At 40.9% G+C, this 22,261-nt stretch overlaps 1 protein-coding gene across 1 annotated transcript; it reads left to right on the top strand.

Moving 5' to 3' along the window:
• The first annotated feature begins 437 nt into the window (after positions 1-437).
• gltpb (glycolipid transfer protein b) lies at positions 438-10,779 on the top strand. Its single transcript, XM_017710763.2, has 5 exons — positions 438-628; positions 1,680-1,738; positions 1,841-1,974; positions 5,030-5,180; positions 8,945-10,779. The coding sequence occupies exons 1-5, from the start codon at positions 526-528 to the stop codon at positions 9,125-9,127; spliced, it is 630 nt and encodes a 209-aa protein (XP_017566252.1). The 5' UTR covers positions 438-525; the 3' UTR covers positions 9,128-10,779.
• Positions 10,780-22,261: the final 11,482 nt, after the last annotated feature.

The following is a 22,261-nucleotide window of genomic DNA, read 5'->3' as shown; positions in this document are numbered from 1 at the left end:
AAATCTATTTTCAATGTAAGTCAACAGAACCAGACATTCCACACCCCCTCCCCTCAGTCATTTTGGGTCATTTATTTTGGTCCATTTAATTTATATATATAGTATATATAGAGTATATTTACCCTGAGAACGTGGCCTATGAGTTGGTCCAGTATTTGTTGAATTTGTTGCATTTATCTGGCAATAATTCATTAATAAATATAGATATGTACATAATAAATGACCTCTGATGAATAAATGCACAACTTAGTGTAATAGTACAGTATTTGCTATCGGTGTACCTCAGTAAACACGCCTTCTCTTAATTTGCATACACTGCATGTACTGGTCAGTTTTAAGCGCGCCCTCCAAGTTCGGCCCTCCCATTGGTTCGCTAAATAAACACCTGTTGAATATTCCGCTAGAAGCCCCGCCCACTCCGTCGTGCTGCTGTGCGAGTGACACTCCCGGTTGTTCCGGGTTTTATTGTGCTGCTGTTGACAGTCTCCACATTTTCCTTTTCCATTTCATCTGCCTGCTTTCAGGATGGCTCTCCTGCTGGATAATCAGTTCGCCCAGCTCCCAAACACCAACGAAGTTACCACAAAAGAATTTTTGGACTCGGTGTCGTATCTTCCGCCTTTCTTCGGTAAGTAACGCGAGCCTGAGAGACAGTAAGTTGTCCTGGCGTAAATGTAGAGGGTAAACAAGACGGTGCAGCTAACGGTTCTCCACAGACTCCCTCACTAGGGTCAGCCAGAGCGCAGCAGTGTTCCAGGTGACTGCTAGGAATAAAGTTGCCTCCTTAAAGGAATCCTCATAAAGCCTCTAGTAGGCGTTAATATAAGGATCGTTTTTCTTTAAATGAAGCTTGAGGTTAAGAGTATTTAGGTAAATAATGACGAAAAGACCCCACGGGTGCAGTCCTAATATTAAACTCAGGGCTATTAAATATTCAGTAGACAACTTGGGCTTACTGCCCTGTTCGCTCTCCTCAAAGAAGGCCACTCTGCCTTCTGGGTCACCGGGGTCAAGAACATCAAACAAGGTTGTTGTAATGACCATTACGAATGGCTGGTATGTGTGTGCATCCATAATAGTCTTCAGTAATGCATGGTTTACACCTACAGCCTTGCTTCTTCTAAATGCTTTGTCAACCCCCTATATGCAGGTATCCTTTACTCTAAAGGCTAATATCTCGTTTTATGCATTTATACTTGTTTTACAGTGTGTGAAACTGATAAGTAGCAGCACTTAGAAGTTTCAAACTAATCAGTGCCACTTGTTCTTAAAACTAATAATATATATAGATAGATAGATAGATAGATAGATAGATAGATAGATAAACATTTCTACATTCTTCATGTAACATTTGATGATGTTGGTATAAATCAGTGAATTACTGTTTATATCATAATCACTAACATCACTGTACATCACAGGTACTGCCATGCATAATAAAGTATGCAGAGAAACAGATGTACTACAGTCTGTTATTGTAGAACTACTAAGAGCACCTATAGGGTAAATGGGGCTCATAAAATGGTTAATAACATAAAATATAATAAAAGAGTGTAGATACAGTGAAGCATACTTAAGGAAGAGGCCGGTCGGTTTAGATTCACACCCAGAACCGAACCCGCTATTAAACTCTGCACTTTCTTCACTTTTGATAATCTGATATGTTTCTTTTTTGACAGACTGCCTCGGTTCCAAAGTTTTCGCCCCTATCAAAGCAGACATAAATGGAAACATTACGGTAAGTCTCAACTATAAATCTAATTCTGCCCCCATGGTTTAGTGTAAAGTCTCATCACAGAAGATTGATGTGAGCTCTCTCTCTGCTTCTTATCCTTTCAAGAAAATCAGAGCTGTTTATGACTCAGACCCTGCAAAGTACGAGACCCTCCAAAAGATTCTGGAGGTTGAGAAAGGCATCTATGGGTCAGAATGGCCTAAAGCAGGGGCCACGCTGGCTCTCATGTGGTTAAAAAGGTAAGAAAGGATTCTGAACCTACAAGAAATTACAGTTTTTTGGAGAGTATTACTGAACACAACGTTTTCTGTTAATGTAGAGCAGAGAGATACGTCATCTGTACTGGTATACCAGTATTGGTATCACACAGCAATATTGATCTTAGTTGTAGTTGTATTTGTTCCACTAGAACTTTGTTAACTGCAAGTGAACACAGAAGCTAGATGCTTCTGATTATTTTGAAAGAAGAGTTCAAAATACATAGCATACTGCACATGTGAGGCTCCAGTCCTTGCAGGCCAAAACACTGCAGACTGCCTCATTAAACACATCTGAGCTCATGAGCTGAGGGTAAACGCTGATCTCCACAGTACTTTAGCCCAGAAGGTCCCCAGTTTGACATGCCTGACATTAAGCTGCACTATGTAAGATTTGGGAATTTGGAGACCTCTCTGGTGGAAATGTGTAATTGCATGCAACTGGATGTGGGTTGTGCTTCTCAAGCGGATAAATCTGATGATTGTGAGTTGAAAGAGTATTTAAAGAGAACTCATTCAAAACAGGGTGAAGGGTGATATGTCTCCTGAGTATGTGAGTGAATGATCCACTACTGTCATCTTATCTTCCTCAGTATAATGTTGATTAATACTTCATTTGAGACCTAAATATCAAGCCAAACTGATGTGTGACGTCATTACGTAGAGACATATGATGCGGTCCAAAAACTCCCGGCCCAATGCCTCTGACCTTTAAATTACTATTTCAGACTTTACAGGCTGTTTTTTGTCTCCTGGCTCAGTAATGCTACTTGTTTCCATTTAAACAAAAAAATCTTACATAGTGGAGCTTTTAGAAAAATACTATAACACTTTTTTGATTTATCCAATAATTAAGATGAACTAATAAGCTTAATTAAATTAACAAGTAATTCAGAGTGGTTCGATGTGAAATGCTCAGGTCTAGAAAATTACCAAGTCAGAATTGTTCACAGTGGTGAAGATAGGAACCAGACATCTCAATAGTTTGGTGCGTATAGCTGCATCACATAAAGTTATTAGATGAAACAGTTACAAATAAGCTGTTTGATGACAAGTTTGGACCTTAAACACACACACACACTCACCAGCCACTTTATTAGGTACACATTGCTAGTAAAACGTTGGACCCCCTTTTGCCTTCAGAACTGTCTTAATTATTCGTAGCGTACTTTCAACAAGGTGTTGGAAACATTCCTCAGAGATTTTGGTTGGTTATTTGAGTTGCTGTTGCCTTTCTATCATCTCGAACCAGTCTGCCCGTTCTCCTCTGACCTCTCACGTCAACAAGGCGTTTTCGTCCACACAACCGCCGCTCACTGGATATTTTAAGATTAAGTGACCCTTATTAGTCCCACAACGGGGAAATTTCACCTCCGCATATAACCCATCCGTGAAGTGAAACACCACATACACTCTAGTGAGCAGTGAGCACACTTGCCCGGAGCAGTGGGCAGCCCAATCCACAGCGCCTGGGGAGCAGTTGGGGGTTAGGTGTCTTGCTCAAGGACATCTCAGTCATGTGCTGTCAGCTTTTGGGGATCGAACCGGCAACCTTCCGGTCACGAGGCTGGTTCCCTAACCTCCAGCCCATGACTGCCCCCTCTTTTTCAGACCATTCTCTGTAAACCCTAGAGATGGTTGTGCCTGAAAATCCCAGTAGATCAGCAGTTTCTGAAATACTCAGACCAGCCCGTCTGGCACCAACAACCACGCCATGTTCAAAGTCACTTAAATCACCTTTCTTCCCCGTTCTGATGCTCGGTCTGCACTTCAGCAAGTTGTCTTGTCTGCCTCTACATGCCTAAATGCACTGAGCTGCGGCCATATGATTGGCTGATTAGCTATTTGTGTTAACAAGCAATTGAACAGGTTAGGGTTAGGGTTAGTGTACCTAATAAAGTGGCAAGTGAGTGTATATATATTTATATATATATATATATATATATATATATATACACACATACACACACGCATTGTCTCAGTTCTAAGCCACTTATCCTTCTGTGTCACGGGGGAGCTGAAGCCTATCCCAGCAGTCATTGGGTGGAAGGCAGGATACACCCTGGAAGGGTCACCAGTCCATCACAGGGCTATTCACACGCGCACACACACACACACACACACACACACACACACACACACACACACATATATATATATATATATGCAAAATAGGGCCTAAAGAAAACCTATATTTCCAGATTAACCACTTTTTTACCATCAACATTACACATATAAAAACTCAGCAGACACTGAGTGATGAAAACCGTGCTGGTAAATTTCACTACAATTAATCAATTCACGTCAAACCACTCTGAATGCCTTTGTTTACATCTTAACAATTAAATTGGTGGAATTCCAGTTTAAGAGAAGCTGAACAAAACAGAGAAGTCTAAATAAGCTGTGTCAGGTTTGTAAGATGTTCTTTTAGCATAGAATACCAGCACTCAGCAAGCATGGGGGTCATTAAAGGGGAATTTCATATCTTTTTCAAATTTCATGCACAGTGCAATGGTTGAGATGTAAACAAAGTCAATCAGAGTGTTTTGATGTGAAGTGGTGCATTACAGAGATTACAGTTTTCTTTATAGTGGTGGTGATAGGAACCAGGGGCCATAATGCAAATACAGGCATTTTATTCACTATCCAAAATAACCAGCAAATCTACACATCTTTGTTTTATATGCAATGCAGATAATGATAAAACAGTTGTACACCTTAAAATAATAAGCATAAAAAGTTGTTTTTTGTTATTTTGCATTATAGCACCCCTGTTAACCCCTTTAAACGCTTTAAACGTCTTTTTCACTACCATTACAAATAGTTCTGACTAAGTTTCCTTAAAATTATACAAAAATCTTGAAAAATCAGTGAGATTGCCCTTTAACTTTATTATTGCCGTGACATATTTGGAAAATACAAGCAACTAAATCTTGTCATGCATATCAATCTGTTTCTCTCTTGTCCTGTCTGGTGAGTGAAGCAGCATGCAAGTTTTGAAATTCAGACATTAATAGTTGCTAACTGCCTTCCTCAGAGGTCTACGCTTCATTCAGATCCTGTTGCAAAGCCTCGCAGACGGAGAGAGGGACGAAAACAATCCCAATCTTATCCGCGTCAACATCACTAAAGCCTACGATCAAGCACTCAAGAGGTACCACGGCTGGATAGTCCAGAAAGTTTTCAAGGTGGGTTTTAAAAAGTAAAGTGTGAGTTTTTTAAAGCTCATCAGTATTAGCTGCATTTCATCACACCCTCGTTGACTTGACCTCACCGTTTTCTCTTACAAACATCTATGACGCATCTTGAGGGCAGATTTATTACTTCAGAGCAAGAGAAGTTGAAGAGATGACCCGTTGGAGGGCCAAGAGATCAGAGTCAGCATAATTGTTGATTTTATAAGCAGGACCCACCTGCAGTATTTTAAAACTGATAAAGGACTCAATATTTAGTAGAAAATGGAACAGTTGATTGGTAATTATATTTACTTTTATATAACCATCAATTTTAGCTACTCCATCAATATATACAGCATCTAATATATGCTTCCCAGACAAAAAATGAGTCACATGGGTCATTTCTTCTTGAATACTTGGTTATGCATCCCCTTGCCTGAGTAACAGCACCTGTTCTATTTGGTAAGGGCCACCAGGACCAGTCAGCTGAGATACAGTTAGAGGAAACAAGTATTTAGTACAATGTACTTTGGTCAGATTGAAGTATAAACAGAACTCCCAATTCAGCTCATAATGTTTGGAGTGATTGAGCTAAGATTACCATAGAACTCCACTCACACAGTGAAGTACGAAGGTGGGAGCATCAGGATATGGGGCTGCTTCTCCGCAAACGGTACTGGGGCACATCATGGAAGAAAACATGAACAAAACGATGAAACGGGACGTGTTAGAGAATCTTAGAAGAAATGCAAGAAGTCATTCGAGCTGGCATTTATTTTTAATTGATGGTTTCAAAATTTTGCCCCAAACAGCCCCAGACTTTAACATTTTCACCTCTGTGCTTTAGCCTTTGCGCAGTCTGGTTGGAATTCTTCTCCAGGCTTTCTCCATACAAAGGGGAGAAAAGTGAGGAAGTGTTTTTCTCTGAAAAAGTGAAACACTTCATGAACTAACCTTCATTAAAATTGACCAATAGTTAACGTGTTAAAATGCTTTTGTATTTTAGTCACAATGACCAACGTGAACACAAACCACTGATAGTTGCAATCTGGTGATGCAACAGTTTTCCAGCTGAGTTGAAACTTCATCCAAAGGCAGTACAAGCCAGCTGGAGAGCAGCCTGGACGATTCTACGGCTGCAGCATCCCTGGGATTTAAACTGAAGACTTTCGTAGCTGATTGCGCCACTCGGGTTATGTTATTAAATAAGTGTAATGGAGGGAAGCCGGAGGTGGCAGGATGGGCGGGCTGAGTAATTTTATTAGGGCTATTCCAGGAAATATGGTCAGAACAGGCAGACAGGCTTAACCTATTCAAGTCCCTTTTTACATACTAGGACTTATTATTCAGTAACTACAGGAACTTTACAGCAAACGTGTTGAGCTCTTCTTAGGTTATAGAAGTGTGTAGTAAACTTTGGGCCCACAGGTGGACCTTCGCCATGTGAGGAGTTAAGACCAGTGAACCCATAACCATACATAAAATCTTAAGCAGTGAAAGGCAAACACCTGGATAGCACTAGAAGAGGGAAACATGAGAAACAAGGAACAGAAATAAGGCAGAGTCCATGAGGAATGATGTGGCTGAGCCAGAGCAACCAATCAGAAGCAGCGTACAAGGTGGAGACTCCCTGACAGCAACTTATTAACTAAAGTTAAATTCAAACTCTGAATTTGTACACACAGCATGTTTGGACAGTATAGAAATATCATACGCCAGCATCGTAGACCTATACAGTGGGGTGCAAAAGTTTGGGTGCCCCGGTCAAATTCCATGTTTTGTTGATATGAAAATAAGTTAACAGATCCTCTATACAGAACACAGTTCTGCACATTTTAATGCAAAGTTACTGTTTCTTTGCTGATTTTAACATATTGGAAAAGAATTCAAACATAGAAAGTGTGCAAAAGTTGTTTTCATTTGACTGGGGAGCCAAAACTTGTGCGTATGATTGAACATGGGTTTATTACCGTTTGGTAGAGTTTTATTACAGGATTGTAGCCGATATGTTGCTGCATAATTTATCATCCCCCCTCTACCCCTTACATCAATGGAGAGGGACCACCACAGGACCACTAGCTGACCAGATAGTAGAGGAATATGCCATTAGTGTTTATAGCTGCCAGTATATTAAGATTATTGCGTGCCTACCTAGTGCACCCACTGACCACTTAATCCTGTAAATCTGTAAATGTGCACTTTACAGTTACTGACCAGCCCACCTGTTACTGCCCAATTTATCAGCTCCCCCCTTTACCCCATCCTTCAAACCACAAATTATTTAGCACTGCATAATGTGCAAACTTACTGGCCGCTTTATTAGAAATGCCTTACTGGTGTACAGTTAGAGACTGTAGGACATTGTCGATGCACGTGTAAAGCCTGGCTTTAAAAGTTGGTGAAACTTTTGCGCAACTAGTTGCATGTTGTGAGTTGTTTGCAACATAATTTGTGGTGCAAATTGACAATTACTCGAAGCAATTAAAAAAAGTTCCACACCACCAATTCAATTCCTTAACTAGTTAGGCAAATTAGCAACTTGTCTTTTTTGATGTCTTATTGTTCTAACTATAAAGTCATCCACACAGTGTGATTTACATATTTGCAGCATTTTTATTGCCTTTGTGTATTTTTTCCAGCTGTCACTGCCATTCTTTGTCTTTTCTGTATTTCTACATCTTAATAATAAAATTTTGATCTGTTGTGTGATGCTAAGCCTTTGAAAATGAATGTTTAAGTAGACATTACAGTTGCAGCTTACTTGATATGCCTTTATCCAGCAAGTTCTTCAAGGACCGCTTTCCGCATCTTCTGTGATACTTTTCATCCTCTGGATCCCAAATGAGCCTTGGACTCTGTGTAACATCACAGTGACAATAAATCACGAAGCCAGCAGACTAACATAGAGGAATAAAGGCAGCAAGCAGTTGTCTAAACAGCTGTTAGCTAGTTAACGCAGCTGTTTACAGAACCGTTAAGTTTGAGAAATGTTTTTTGCCATGGCTCAAGAAACTTACCAAATGAAAAACTACCAATCTTGAGTCAGACAGTGGGGGAGTCTCCTTTTTAATCACCAAATAAACCATCAACAGCTGAGTTGCTGGACACTACTTTATGCAATTCAAGTGCATTTTAGTTTCATGTAGGTTTCAAGCAACCAAAGTTGCATGAAAGTTTCACTGTACACAACCAGCCTTGGTCATCCTTTCTGACCACAGATAAAACTGGGTGGATATTATTTGGGTGGCCGAACTCTCAAACTAGCAGTGAAACTGATGTGATAACCACCCAAATATTATCGGCTTAATGGTGCATAATGTGGTCCTTTTCCACTGATAAATGGGGTAGAGGGGGATAATTGTGCAGCAACACTAACGGTATACCTAGAAAGCGTACTTATATGGTATTTGTTATGAAATGGCCAATGAGTGTAGGTACAAGGTAAGAAATTGGCCGCTCACTGTGTGTAATCACTAAAGCAAACTGTCAAACCAATTACATTTTGCCATGTTCTGCCTGTCAGATAAATAGCTACATTGTTATAAGGCAGTGGTTCTGAAAGAGGGGGCTGCAAGGAAATGCTAGAGGGGCCACGGAACAGTCTCAGAAGAATATCTACTTATTAATTTTTAATAAGACTGCAAAATGTACAAGGTCCTGGTAAGACATGCCCTTGTCAAGTGAAAGAAATACTGGAGTGGTGTGGAGGGCAAGGGGGTCACAGTGGCATATATTACCCTCAAAGGAGGCCTGACAATTTCTTTGCTTTCTTTTAGGCTGCACTTCTTGCTGCACCGTACAGGTCAGACTTCCTGAAGGCCCTGTCCAAAGGGCAGGAGGTCACGGAGGAAGACTGCCTGGCAAACATCCGGCAGTTCTTGGTGAACTTTACTGCCACTGTGGATGCCATCTATGCAATGTACACAGTCATGAACGCTGAGTTGGACTACAGTGTGTGAACTTCGGTCTGTGGTTTTGGGGTTGAGCTCCACTGTGCCTTTCTCAGGTCAGACAGCATTCCTCCAGAATAACCCCACGTCCAAAAAAAACAAGTTTCAGGTGTCATTTCATTATTCATCCTTTGTTTTTTCAGCGAACTAATCTTAGCAGGGACTTCTCACGAACCTGAAGTGCATTAGAAAGGGTCACTCTCACTCATCTTTGTGTGGACTTACCTCTTGGCACCAGTGTTGGGAGAGTCTTTATAAGCTCCTATGAGACAGCAGTGATGTGAGAGTAGGAGTGGGCAATATGATGATATGTTATCATTATTGTGATAAATTATCCCATAATGCACTTTTCATGTGTAGTATCGTTAGCACTTCTACTACACTTAAAAACTGCATGTACCACAAAATGTTAAAAGTTTAATCGTACTTTTTTTCTTAAAAGGACCGATTTTGAAACAATTCTGCATAATTAGGTTGGCTTGACAAAGTTATTGTGTTCTTCTATTTTATTATTCTGTTTTTTCTACCATTTTTATGATTTTGAGCAGTGAAACTATGCACAATTGTAGAGTATGGCCTAGCAACACCTTAGCCACCACCTGGGATTGTATAGCGCTAGCCTAGCAACACCTTAGCAACGACCTGGAATAACAAAGCAATGGCCTAGAAACCCCTTATCAACCACTTTGGATAGTATAGCAATGGCCTAGCAATACATTATCAACCACCTCGGATAGTATAGCAAAGGCATAGCAACCCTTTAGCAACCACCTGGAATAACTTGGGATGCCATAGAAATGGCCTGGCAATACCCTAGTAACCACCTACGATATCACAGAAACAGCTGTACAACACCTCTGTAACCACTTGGGATACAACAGTAACAGCCTAGCAACACCTCAACAGCAACATGGGTTACAATAGCAATAGCAACACCTTAGCAGTCACCTAGGACACCATTTCAACAGCCTAGCAACACCTTACCAACCACATGGGATAACAGATCATCGGCTTTGTCAGGCCAACTTGAGGGTTGTTCACAAAATTTCCCCTTTTAGTTTTGTTGTTGATAACGTAAACAAAGTCATTCAGAGTGGCCTGATATGAAATGGTGCAGTGTACAGAAGACCTAATGTATATTTACTACCCAAAACCACTAACCACTGAAACTGAAACTACACACAGTTCTGAGTTTTTATATGTAATGTTAATATTGTAAAATAGAATCTGAAAAGTTTTCTTTGGGTACTGTTTTGCCCTGCATGTATTTCTCCACCCTGAATATATAAATATAATATAAAACATTTTAAAGCTAAATCCTACCTCAGAACTGTCGTAAAACAGTGTCTCACTTTGTGTCTCTGTGTAACGGGGAGCGAGGAGGCGGACGCATGTGCTGAGATAAGCGAGATTTATTAAGGGCAAATCCAGGGTCGTGGTCAATACGGTCCAGGGTCATAGAGCCAATACGGACAGAATCAGGTACAGACATGATGAGCAACACAAACCGTTCAAACAACAGACCAAAACATCAAACAAGGCAAGGACAAAGACCAGCAAATGCCAAGGCCAAACACAGGGCTTAAATATCAAAGGGTAATGAGGGACAGGTGAACACAATCGGGCGGAGTAACCAAACAGGGGGCAGGACTAAACCAAAACAAACGCACATGGAAGACCAAAACAAAGGAGCACATGGACAGGACTGGGAGGGGCCAATCGTGACACTCGTAATAGCGTTCTCTAATGTAGCTTTTAGAGGCATTAAACACTTCGTACATCTGGTTCCTGTCAGCACTACTGTGAACAGTTCTTGGAAAGTTCCTTTAGAACGGACCATTTCACATCAAACCACTCTGAATGGCCTACGTGAACCATTTCATTATGCAGAAATTAGGACATTTGATTGAATTCCCCTTATGTAGTTTACATTGGCAAATTAAAAACTCATAGCGTTTATTTTTAATTTTGCATTTTGCTGTTACATTTTGTTTAATCCAATCTTAGAAAAAAATATTGTGGCACATATCATATATCATCATATCGTGGTGTTTTACTTTTGCCACATCGCCTATCCCTATGTGAGAGTAATGTTTTAAATCAGTGACTGTATCAAAGTCTGTTATTTTGTCTGAAGAATTTAAATAAGTTACATTTTGAGGCTTTGGACTTCCATATATGAAGGTATGTAGTCCCAGTCCTGCTCCTGGTGAGCTGCTGTTCAGTAGAGTTTAATTTTAGCCCATATCCAACCGACTTGACAGACTTAACTGAGATGCATCAGGTGTTTGATTTGGTCTATAACTGAAGTCAAGAGCTCTCCTGCACTAAAGCAGTCATTTATGTAAAGGCCTATAAATTCCATTGAACACTGTCTCTACATTTCTTGACATTTAGCACAGAATAACATACAAGCACACTAAGTTGCTATTTTATTAGAAACACCTACCGTGTAGATTTACAACTATAAACTGTAGCCCAAACTGCACAGTTTATCAGACCCCCTCCACCCTGTCTATCAGTGGAAAAGGACCGCAGTCTGACCCCTGCTGTGCTAGCCAGATATCTGACTGTTGTCAGCACAGCAGTGATGCTAACATGGTAATGATACAGTATCAGACATGACAGCGTTGCTTGGATTTTTACACACATCATTGGTCACTACTAGGCTGAAAATAGTCTGCCAACCAATAGTGTCCAGCCCACATTGGTCCTGTGGTCAGAAACTGAACACTGATTAAGTGTTGGATGGCTAACATAAATTGAGCATGGAAAAGGATGAGCTGTCGTCTGTACTTGTAAAAGCCCACATTGTGCACCAGTAAGGATGATATTTGTAATAAAGTGGCCAGTAAGCATTTGATCCCTGGAGATGCCATAGCCATCCGTGGGGTCCAAAAGACTCTTACTGGCTAGCCAACATGAGCGTATGTTAGCTGATGCAGTAGAACTGACAGCTGGCGTCCACCTTCAAGCACGTTCAGCTGTTCAGTTACATGGACAGCTCAACACGCTTGAAGGAGAACGGCAAGGAGATGCTTTAAGCAGAAGTGGTGGAGCTTCATATGACTCGGAGAAAGCACAAGATAGCCATCTTTCCAGTTTGGTGGTATCATGTGACAAAATGAAGAGAGGAACCAGTGGTGGGCCCATTGTGGTCCCTTTCCATGATGGATGGGGCTAGAGGGGCTGATAAATTGTGCAGTAGTAAGTTGGCTACAATCAGTACTTTGTAAATACTACACCTATGTGGTAGGTGTACCTGATAAAATGATGATGCGTAAAGAAGTGCCTCACAGCAATCAACCACTTCCTTATCGATTTACTGAATGCTGCTCAAACCTGCTGGTGACTATTTTCATATAAATCTACTTACAAGCCACTCTTGATAAGTCTTTGTGAGTTGACTGGGGGGCAGACCATGAGATTATGCGCAAGCGTGTATTTATTTAGCTCCCGGGGTGTGCAGCCTCATGTTTACTATGTGTATTATGCAACCGTGGACGTGATAAGAACATTATACTAGGTATGTGGTACAGGGAACCCATCAGCTAGTGTAGAGTTTTATGCTTGAACATCCAAATAACTGATACTGTTACCTTTATAAGACTGATGCTGTGTTTGATTTGCACTTTATTTTTCTCTGAACAATTTTGAGTTTCCATGCAACCCCCTTTTATTGCACCATAGCATAGACTATATGATTCTTCACAATAGACTTGCAGAAGAATTTGCTCAGAAACAGCCTTTCTCTGAATTGAATTGTGTTTATTATGTTGTAATACACACACACAAAAAACAACTTATCTTTAAGACAGAATTTAACTTCTCTATTTGACACATTGATGTACTGATTTATAAATTTTGCCATTAAAATGAAGAGGTTTGAAAGCCTGAAATAAAATGTATAGGCCACCTTTATTGTACCTTTAAAGATTTTTCTGTAGCTGCTGGCTTGCTGTCAATACTGTCAGTAATGCTTTATGTTACTGGTTATGGTTTCATTGCTCAGTATTGATATTTAAGTTGGGACTGCAAATTAGATTTCACTTGTGTTTTGATGTCCGGCCACTAGAGGGAGACAGTGGCTGTAGCTCATGAAGGCAGTGGCGAATAACTGAATGGAGTGGGGAATGAATGACTGTCAAATTTGACCTGAAATGTGTTACTCAAAGAAAATACATACCGACATATAGACATAATTTGATCAAACAGATCAGAACCCATTCCTGTACTTCAGAGTTAATCTGTGTTAGTGTTTCTGTGGGGTATTTTCACCGACTGCCGGTAAGTGCATGCAAACCTGAATTTGGTAGTCAGGTGATTTCCCCTTACTCCAAATGGCCTTTCAGCTGAGACGTGCTCGGTGGTGTCCAAAGCAGCTTCTCTGTTTTTGCATTAATGTAGCTAAAGCTAATTATTAATAATGTAATGGAAGCTTATACACTGCAAATTAGCATCATGCTAACTGCCTAAACGGTCACACGCTGGCCTGAAACTGTCGAGTTGAATAATCTTAAAACAGGAAGTTATGGCATGAAATGGTTACAAATACACCGTTTACACGGTTTTACGGTACTTTTGTGAGCAAGTTTTGGCCTAAAACATGTTTTGATTCATCTTTTAATGAATGTAGGTCATATAGACTCAGCCATACATTAAAGCCGCCTCTACGTCACTTTTATCGCTCCGCTTTCCACACAGCGGCACTTCAGCTCATTCGTTGCTGCTCAGTTCGTGTTGGTCATCCTCAGTGGTCAGTGGCCACAGGACACCGTTGGCTAGACATTTTTGGTCGGTGGACTATTCTCAGTCCAGAGGTGTATAAACAGGGTGAGTCAAAAGTAACTGGACACCGTCTTATTGTATTTGTTATGCTGTCACAAGCCTCCACGACGCGGTGCTGAAGGTGGTGTTTGTTGCGGATTTTCTCAGCATACACTTTTTGTTAGATGACCCCAGAACGTCGATAATAAAATAAAAAATAAAATAAAACGGTGACCTGTGACTTTTGGCTCACCCTGTATACACACACACACACACACACACACACACACACACATATATATATATATATATATATATATATATATATATATATATATATATATATATATATATCATAAACCCTATAGATAATATATGGTCACACATTTAACAAGCCTGACCACTGAGGAACAGGGGACAGGGTGAAATGGGGCCAACAAAGTATGCTGGAAAGAAAAAACCACTCGGCATGACTTTGTTTACATCTCTACAGAGAAATAGGTGGAATTCAAGATAGAGAACATTAGCCAACGGCAGGGTGAGCGCAGTGTTACTGGGCACTTTCTGAACCGCAAACTCGCCGCTGCTTATTCAGGCTAAGCTGAAGCCCTTCAGCCTGTGCCAACTCCTCTGACTCCCTCAGCAACAAGGGCTGTGAGCGCGGCTCTCCCCGAGGCTCCTGCTGCCTGAGGACACTGTGGATCTTGTGGCACCTCCCAGAGGAGCCTAATCCTCTTTCTGACTTGGAGCAGGAATGACAGGACTGGTAATCCCGCAGTTTTATCGCTACAGCTGCCTCCGAGGGAAGCTCGCCACACGGAGACACGCTAACCTCCCCCTCCAGGCCCGGCTAGCAGAGCTAGCCTCACCTCACCGACGAGCTCAGCTCAATCATTTAGGCCTCACTTTCTCTTCCTCTCCTCGAGGAACTTTTAGAGTTTAAATAAGCCGAAGTGAGAAAATAATCTGACTAATCTAAAAACAGGCGGGTTTTTCTGTAGATGAAGAGGTTTTACGAGTTCCCTGCAGGACTGCATACAGTTATGGTGCTATTCATCTCTTAAAGGACAATTCCACCGATTTTTCTGCATAATTAAATCATTAAGACTTAAACACTCGCTCGGAGTAGTTTGACGTGAAATGCTCCTTTCTAGAGAAACCTACAGAGGCAGAATTGTTCACAGTGGTGGTGATGGGAACCAGGGGTCACCATGTCTACAGCACAAGTACAGACATTTTAATTACTGTCCAAAACCACCAGTGGACCTTCGCCTGACTTCCGAGTTTTTACATGTAATGTTAATGATGGTAAAATGGGCTTAAATATGAAAAAAAAAAAGTTTTCTTTAGGAACTCATTGCCTTACAACACCCTACAGGCACCCCTCTGCCACAAATGGATTCAAATAAATGGATTCAAATACATTTTACCACAAAACTCTGATAAAACAATGTCTCAGACGTCACACTGAGTATTTATACCATTTCGTGTAATACTGTTTTGTGAAGGAGATTTCAGAGGCGTTTAACTCTTCAGACGCCTGGTTCCTATCATCACCACTGTGAACAATTGTGATTTTTTTTTTTTTACTCAGTTTCTCGAGAGAGGAGCATTTCGCATCAAACCACTCGGAATGACTTTGTTTACATCTTAATCATTTAATTATGTAGAATGTTCCCCCTTTAACACCTGTGAACGATCCCTCACAGTCATGACTGTGATATACAGTCATGTGGAAAAGTATGTGCGCTCCATCTTTTCTTCTTCTTTCTTTTTAAACATATATGGGCATATCAGGGGGCGGCGCGGTGGGTAGCGCGGCCTCCTCACAGCAAGGAGGGCCTGGGTTCAATTCCCCGGCCGGGCAACTGGGGTCCTCTCTGTGGTTTCCCTGTGTCTGCGTGGGTTTCCTCCGGGTTCCCTGGTTTCCTCCCACAAAGACATACAGTCAGGCCAGTTGGACATGTTGCATTGCCCCTAGATGTGAGTGTGTGAGTGATTGTGTATGTCTGTCTGTCTGCCCTTCGACAGACTGGCGACCTGTCCAGGGTGTATCCTGCCTTCCGCCTGATGACCGCTGGGACAGGCTCCAGCACCCCACTGCGACCCTGAGGGAGAAGTGGCTTAGAAAATGTGTGTGTGTGTGTGTGTGTGTGTGTGTGGGCATATCAGTATTTGATCTTCAGCTCAACAGTATGTATAAATAAATATTACATAATAGAACGAAAACAACGGAAATTTAACTGATTTATTTCCAATGAGATGTTTTTTTTACTGTTGAAAAAGTAACTACACCTCTGGCTTCAGTAAATGCCACTGCCCCTTTTGACAGAAACAACTTTATGTAGGCGTTTTCTATATAACTGTCTACCGTTTTCTGGCACCTACTGAGAGAAATTTTTGCCCAGTCCTTCATGCAGAATTCTTTCAGCAATGCAATACTTGAGGGGTTTCTAGCATCTACAGCCTGTTTCAAATCCTCCCGCAGCATTTCGGTGGGATTCAGATCTGGCCATTTCATAGCCCTGCCCTTCTTCCATGTGAGCCATTCCTTGGTGGATTTACTTATATGCTTGGGATCATTGTCCTGTTGGAAGGTTCACTTCTTCAGCTTCAACAACAGCCTCAAGCACTCTCTGGTACCGAAGTCAATTCATAGTAGATTCTATGACTGTAAGTTGGCCGGGCCCCGAGGCAGCTGTAAAGCACCGTAACCGGGCTTTACAGTTGGGATGAGGTACTTCTGATCAAATACTGCTTTTGGTTTTCACCAAACGTGGCTTCTGATACTGTGGCTGAATAACTGGTTCAATAACACATTATTAATGGTTCTTTCCTAGATATTGATTCGCATACTTTAGTCTTATCCTTCTTTTTAGTCAGCAGAGAATTCCCCCTGGAACACCTCCCATGCGAGTCTAATTTGTGCTTCGTCTGATCTCGGTTCAATGGTAGATGCATGCATTTTGACATTGAAAGCAGCAAGAACTACTTGCAGGTCCTGTGATGAAATTTTTGACTTTTTAAAGACTTCTTTCAGCACCTTACAGTCCGCTTTTGGGTTAAATTAGCTGAAGCAGCCTGGCCAGAACAAATTGGCGGTGGTTTCCTGTAGATGATCTTCTGTATAGTGGAAGCATTGATTTTCAGTCTTTTGGAAACATTTCTCCAACCCCTTCCCAGAGTTCCCCTTCTTTCTGAAGGCCTCAGAGAGCTACATATTTAGTAAAACATTTAATAAAAAAGGCCAAACCAGACCAGATATCTGAGATTTAAATAAGGCAAATGATTAAATTCCTTAATAATATTCTCTAATGGTTTCCTAATCATTAGCACCTAATTGCGTGCATCTGATTTCCATTTGAGACATTTGGAGTAGTGATATATATAGAGGCGATATATAGCGACAAATCTAGCGACCTTTTGTGGTGTTACTGGAGACTTTTGGAGACTCTGAGATGAACCCTCATGCTCTTCTGTTACTGTCCCCGTCCCACAGCGCTCCACGTCCACACCGCAAATGAACTGCGCATGCGCCGCCGCTGACCTGACCCCGCCCCCGGATGTACATATAAACGCGTCTTCAGTGTCACACGAAGAGAAATGGCTGCATTTAACTCACACGGTCTCAGTCAGACTCGGTCACTCACATTCACCACTACTAAAACTAAAAAAACTAAAAAAGAAAAAAAAACTAAGTAACTCTGCCAAAGTGTCTCTTTTAAGGTCCCTTTGCCGTCCCAAGCCCGGATGAGGGGGGAGGGTTGAACGTAGAACAGCAGTTCCTGCTAACTGCTACTCTTATGCTAACATTTAACAACACAGCAAAAAACTGCTTTATGTAATTTACGTAAAAATGATTTATACAAAGCATTAAAGTCATGAGCGTGTTTTGAGAAGTGACTGCCTATTTCTAAGGCAACAGAAGTTGTTCATTTGTTCTGAGTTCATTTGTAGTTCTAACATATCTCGGCTGGTTTTTTCTCTCCCACATCGTTTTTTCCTTTACAGCTTCAAAAACATAGATTATGCAAATTAGGCGATGGCGTCATTTAGCGACTTCTAGCGACTTTTCGGACAGCCAATAGCGACTTTCCTTACTGAAGAGTTGGCAACACTGACACTGTGTAAATGAAGACTGGATATCTGTCCAAATATCCTACAATAGTCTTTTCACAGGTTGTACTTTCTTATTCACTTGTTAGTTACTTTGAGTAGTATTTTTATAGTTAGTATGTCATCACAAACCTGGTCTTAAATTACACTTGAATGTGGCATTAAAAACTTTTAACTTCCACTTGAGGATGTCAGAAGACAAACTGATTCATTACACTCTTTTCTTGATTAAAATGAATGTTTTAAAGCACAAAAAGATCTAAATTGGGGCAGTCGTGGGCTGGAGGTTAGGGAACTGGCCCTGTGACTGGAAGGTTGCTGGTTCAATCCCTAGTGCCAACAGTCCATGACTGAGGTGTCCTTGAGCAAGACACCTAACCCCCAGTTGCTCCCTGGGCGCTGTGGATAGGGCTGCCCACCGCTCCGGGCAAGTGTGCTCACTGCCCCCTAGTGTGTGTATTCACTAGTGTTTTACTTCATGGATGGGTTAAATGCGGAGGTGGAATTTCCCCGTTTGTGGGATTAAAAAAGTATCACTTAACATGCGTCATGCTCCAGTCTTTGTGGAACAAACTTCAGGCACTCCAGACTTCAGCACACTGCCTCATTGAGCACACCTGATTCAGCTCATCAGCTCATAAGCAAGGCCTTCATGAACTGAGTCCAGAGCAGTAGATGAGGGTTGGATTAAAGTGTTGATAGAAATAGGAAGTGCCATGTCTGAACACTTGGAGCCCTAAGTAGGATGTTCAGAATCAGCTCTGCTGAAATATGAGTACATTCTGCTCAAATAAAAGTTTGAGGAATGCTCAAAAGAATACTTCAAACAAAGTACATGGAACTAAAATTACAACTCACGTCTGTCGAAAGAAATAACATTGAGAAGGGAATTAAATATATCTGCTTTAATTAACAGAATAGCTTACAAGCTAGTGTGGCTTACAAGACACTGTCTGCTCATCTCCAAAAGTATGCAATGCTGCAAGAGCATCCAATTATCAAAAATATGTAAAGGATTCAGACCTTGGATTATTTGAGTTGTAACATTATTATTTTTTTGTATTGAATTTGTTCAAGAGACACAACGCTTACATAGCAGTTCTATAGTAATACTATTTCTGTAGTGTCATTTACATTCATGGCTGACACTTTTTTCCAGAGCAACTTACAGTTTGATCATTTTACACAGGTAGGCAAAGGCGGTGTTAGGTGTCTTGCCCAAGGACTCTTATTGGTGTAGTGTAGGTTGCTTGCCCAGGTGGGGATTGAACCCCAGTCTACAGTGTAGAAAGCAGAGGTGTTACCCACTACACTAACCAACCACACATGCTATGTGCCTGCCTTATATTAATCTATAACACCTGTGTAGCATCCTGTAAACTATAGTGCTTGTCTGAATGTACTGTATGGTTCTAATGAGAATCCTTTAGAGATTCCTGTAGTAGTATTATAGATCTTTTTCATAAAAGATCTAAGCAACTTGAACCAGATGCATCTTATTCTCCAGGGTATATGTTGGTTTTTCTATCTAAATTATTCAGTAACCGCATGAAATAAATGTAATTATTTGTTTTATTTTTGTAAAAGTTCCCCTCAAATTAATAGAAAATGTGTTTTATGATCAATTTATGCATTGGGCAAATACGTCGTAGAACCGTTGAAGCAATATAGAATATCCTGACTGCAGCTGCGTTGCTACTAAGGCTAACACATTGTGTTTTCAGAAGAAAGCCTTGTATCTCCAAAATGGTAACTTTACAGGAGAGGGAAAAAACCTGCTTTGCTTTTAATGTAAGTCAATGGAACCAGACTGTTTTCCCCCTCAAGTCATTTTAGGTCATTTCTTTAAGTCCATTCATCATGAAATTTGGATATAACATAAAGGGTAACAGGCGTTTTCAAATTATGTCAAAAAACTGAAAATCATCAAAAAGAGATACAAAATTTTCTTCTGACAACAGCGATATATAGATGTGATATTTGGCATTTCAGAGCCCTTGTAGTTTTTTGAAAAGCTCCTCTTCATGATACATTAGAAGGGTCTTTAAGCTGTGAAGTCTCCCTCTAGAGACCACTGTAGTACGACAAGGTGAGTAGGCATGCTTACATAGACTACTTCCAAACTATTTTTTAATGTATTTATATTTTTCCATCCATGTATTTTACTTTTGTTGTCATAACTAATTGCATCCAGAAGAAGATTCGTGTATTGCTGATTCATTTCCCCTTTAACATGATGTTACATCTTTTTACTTTACTTGCATTTTTGGGGTCATTGTCATTGTAAGAAGCTTTAGTAGAGATTTGGCTGGCGCATGCTGTACTAAAGCAATTGCAAATGTTCTGTGCTGACCACAGAGGGCAAATTTTACAATCTCAAGTCTTTAACTGAAACAAATCCTGCTTCACTCTACCACTGGCTGCTGAGCTGAATCATCATGTTTACCCGTGTTGCGATTATATTACCTCCTTTACTACTAGAGAATGTCTTGGAATTGCATAAATGATTCTGGGTCTGAAATAAGGGGGAAAAATCCCTGAAGCTGTTTTGCATATCCGGGAAATCTGTAGATAAGAGGCCTGTCGCATTGCGTAGGGCCATCTATTCCACAATAAATGCATAATATGCTTTATTAAAAGTAATATATTCTGAGACATTTAACCTGAGAGGGCTGCACATTTTTCACACACAAATGCAACACTGCAGGAGGAAAAAAGAGGAAAAAAGCCTTCTGGATCCCTCCATTTCCATATATATGACATTCTCAAGACTGGTGACTAAAGCTCTGGGCTTCTTCAGCACTTAATAGAGTGTGGTGAGGAAATACGCAGGGTAAGATGCTACTTGCGAATAATGAAACCTGCACAATATGTACGTACATGCTTGCACACATACATTGTGTGTGATGTGTATCTACAGAATGGTAAAAAAAAAAGTCAGAGTACTAACTTTTATTGAATTTAAGCCAAATCATTCCTTCTTCAGGAGGTGTTTATGAGATTAGAGATAAGTGAGCGTCAAGTACCAAAACCAGGAGTTTCCAAAACCAGTTCAAAAATATGTAAAGATATATGTAAGACTTGGTAGACCACCAAAACTGTGACCATCAGATAAACAGTGACTAAAAAGCTCTGCCCTTGCAAACCACAGGTGTTAATGTCCATGTTCCACTGTGAGAAGACAACACTGTGGGTCTATAAGGATATGTAGCTGTCAAGAAGCCTTACTGAGAAAGGAAACAGACCAAAAATAAACCACTGGTGTTCTCAGAACAATGGACTGACCACCCCAAAGTCTATACCTATACCTGAGAATACACAGATCATGAGAAGCAGAAAATGCAACCAACTTCTGTGACAGAACTTTGGAGCACATTTCTTTGAAAAACCTGAAAACAATGGAAGCTGTAATAAAGGCAAAGAAAGGATACAAAACACTTTTTCCTGACATTGAAAAAAGAAAAACTTGTACTTCGTGGCCATTATGATTGGAAATTAAATCAGATGCAATCTCTGACCTTAGCACAGTACTGTACGTGTATATATAGTATGGATGCAAGTTAATGGCGATAGGAGCTTGCTTTGTAATCAATAGATATTAGGTATAGTCTAAAGGATAATGCAAGGCTAAGGGTCCAGTTTCAGCAGGCATTATAGCTATAAGCACTGAAATATTAGTACAGTGGCAACAATTATACCTGGTAATAAGATATGCCTGCTGTGAATGCAACATGAATGCCATGTAGGCTTTGCCAGTATTCAGTCTACCACTGGAACTAATGGCAGTCTCACGGCCTGGTTTCCGTCAGCACCTTTCTCTCCCTCTCCTTCTTTCTGTTTGCCTTCTGTGCCCTTGAAGAGCTGATAAAAGAGGCTGAGGAGATGTGTGCGAGCTCAGGTCACACTGAAAGCTGATTAGCCCCTGTCCCCAGGGTGGATAAAGCCAGAGCAACCTCAATGCCCTGCCCTCAGAGGGTATCGCTGCTCTGCCTCGTCTCAGACGCTAGGCCCCAACTGCCACTCGGATGACAGACCCGGGAGCCAACAGTGTTACGGCCTTTGCCGCCATCGGACACTGACACTTTGCGTGGCCAAATATTTGGAAGCAATGAGGTAAAACTGTTCAAATGCCTCTCGTCCTCTCATTATGCACAATTTATGCTAATATGCAAACATTTAAGATAAGCGTTATGCCTGCCTGACTTTAGAACTAGTTAAGAGGTTGTGATTTATGCCTCCGCAGGGAACAGCGTCTGCGCC

Source organism: Pygocentrus nattereri, chromosome 18, assembly GCF_015220715.1.
Source record: "Pygocentrus nattereri isolate fPygNat1 chromosome 18, fPygNat1.pri, whole genome shotgun sequence".
NCBI classification, from domain to species: domain Eukaryota; kingdom Metazoa; phylum Chordata; class Actinopteri; order Characiformes; family Serrasalmidae; genus Pygocentrus; species Pygocentrus nattereri.
Note: the sequence above shows the minus strand (reverse complement) of the source record. Positions and strands in the feature narration are given on the sequence as shown.

Excerpts from the sequence above, each read along its gene's own strand:
- gltpb (XM_017710763.2), top strand. The coding sequence starts at position 526 with ATGGCTCTCCTGCTGGATAATCAGTTCGCCCAGCTCCCAAACACCAAC. Across the intron at positions 629-1,679 it reads GTATCTTCCGCCTTTCTTCG|ACTGCCTCGGTTCCAAAGTT; the intron begins GTAAGTAACGCG and ends CTTTTTTGACAG. Across the intron at positions 1,739-1,840 it reads ACATAAATGGAAACATTACG|AAAATCAGAGCTGTTTATGA; the intron begins GTAAGTCTCAAC and ends TATCCTTTCAAG.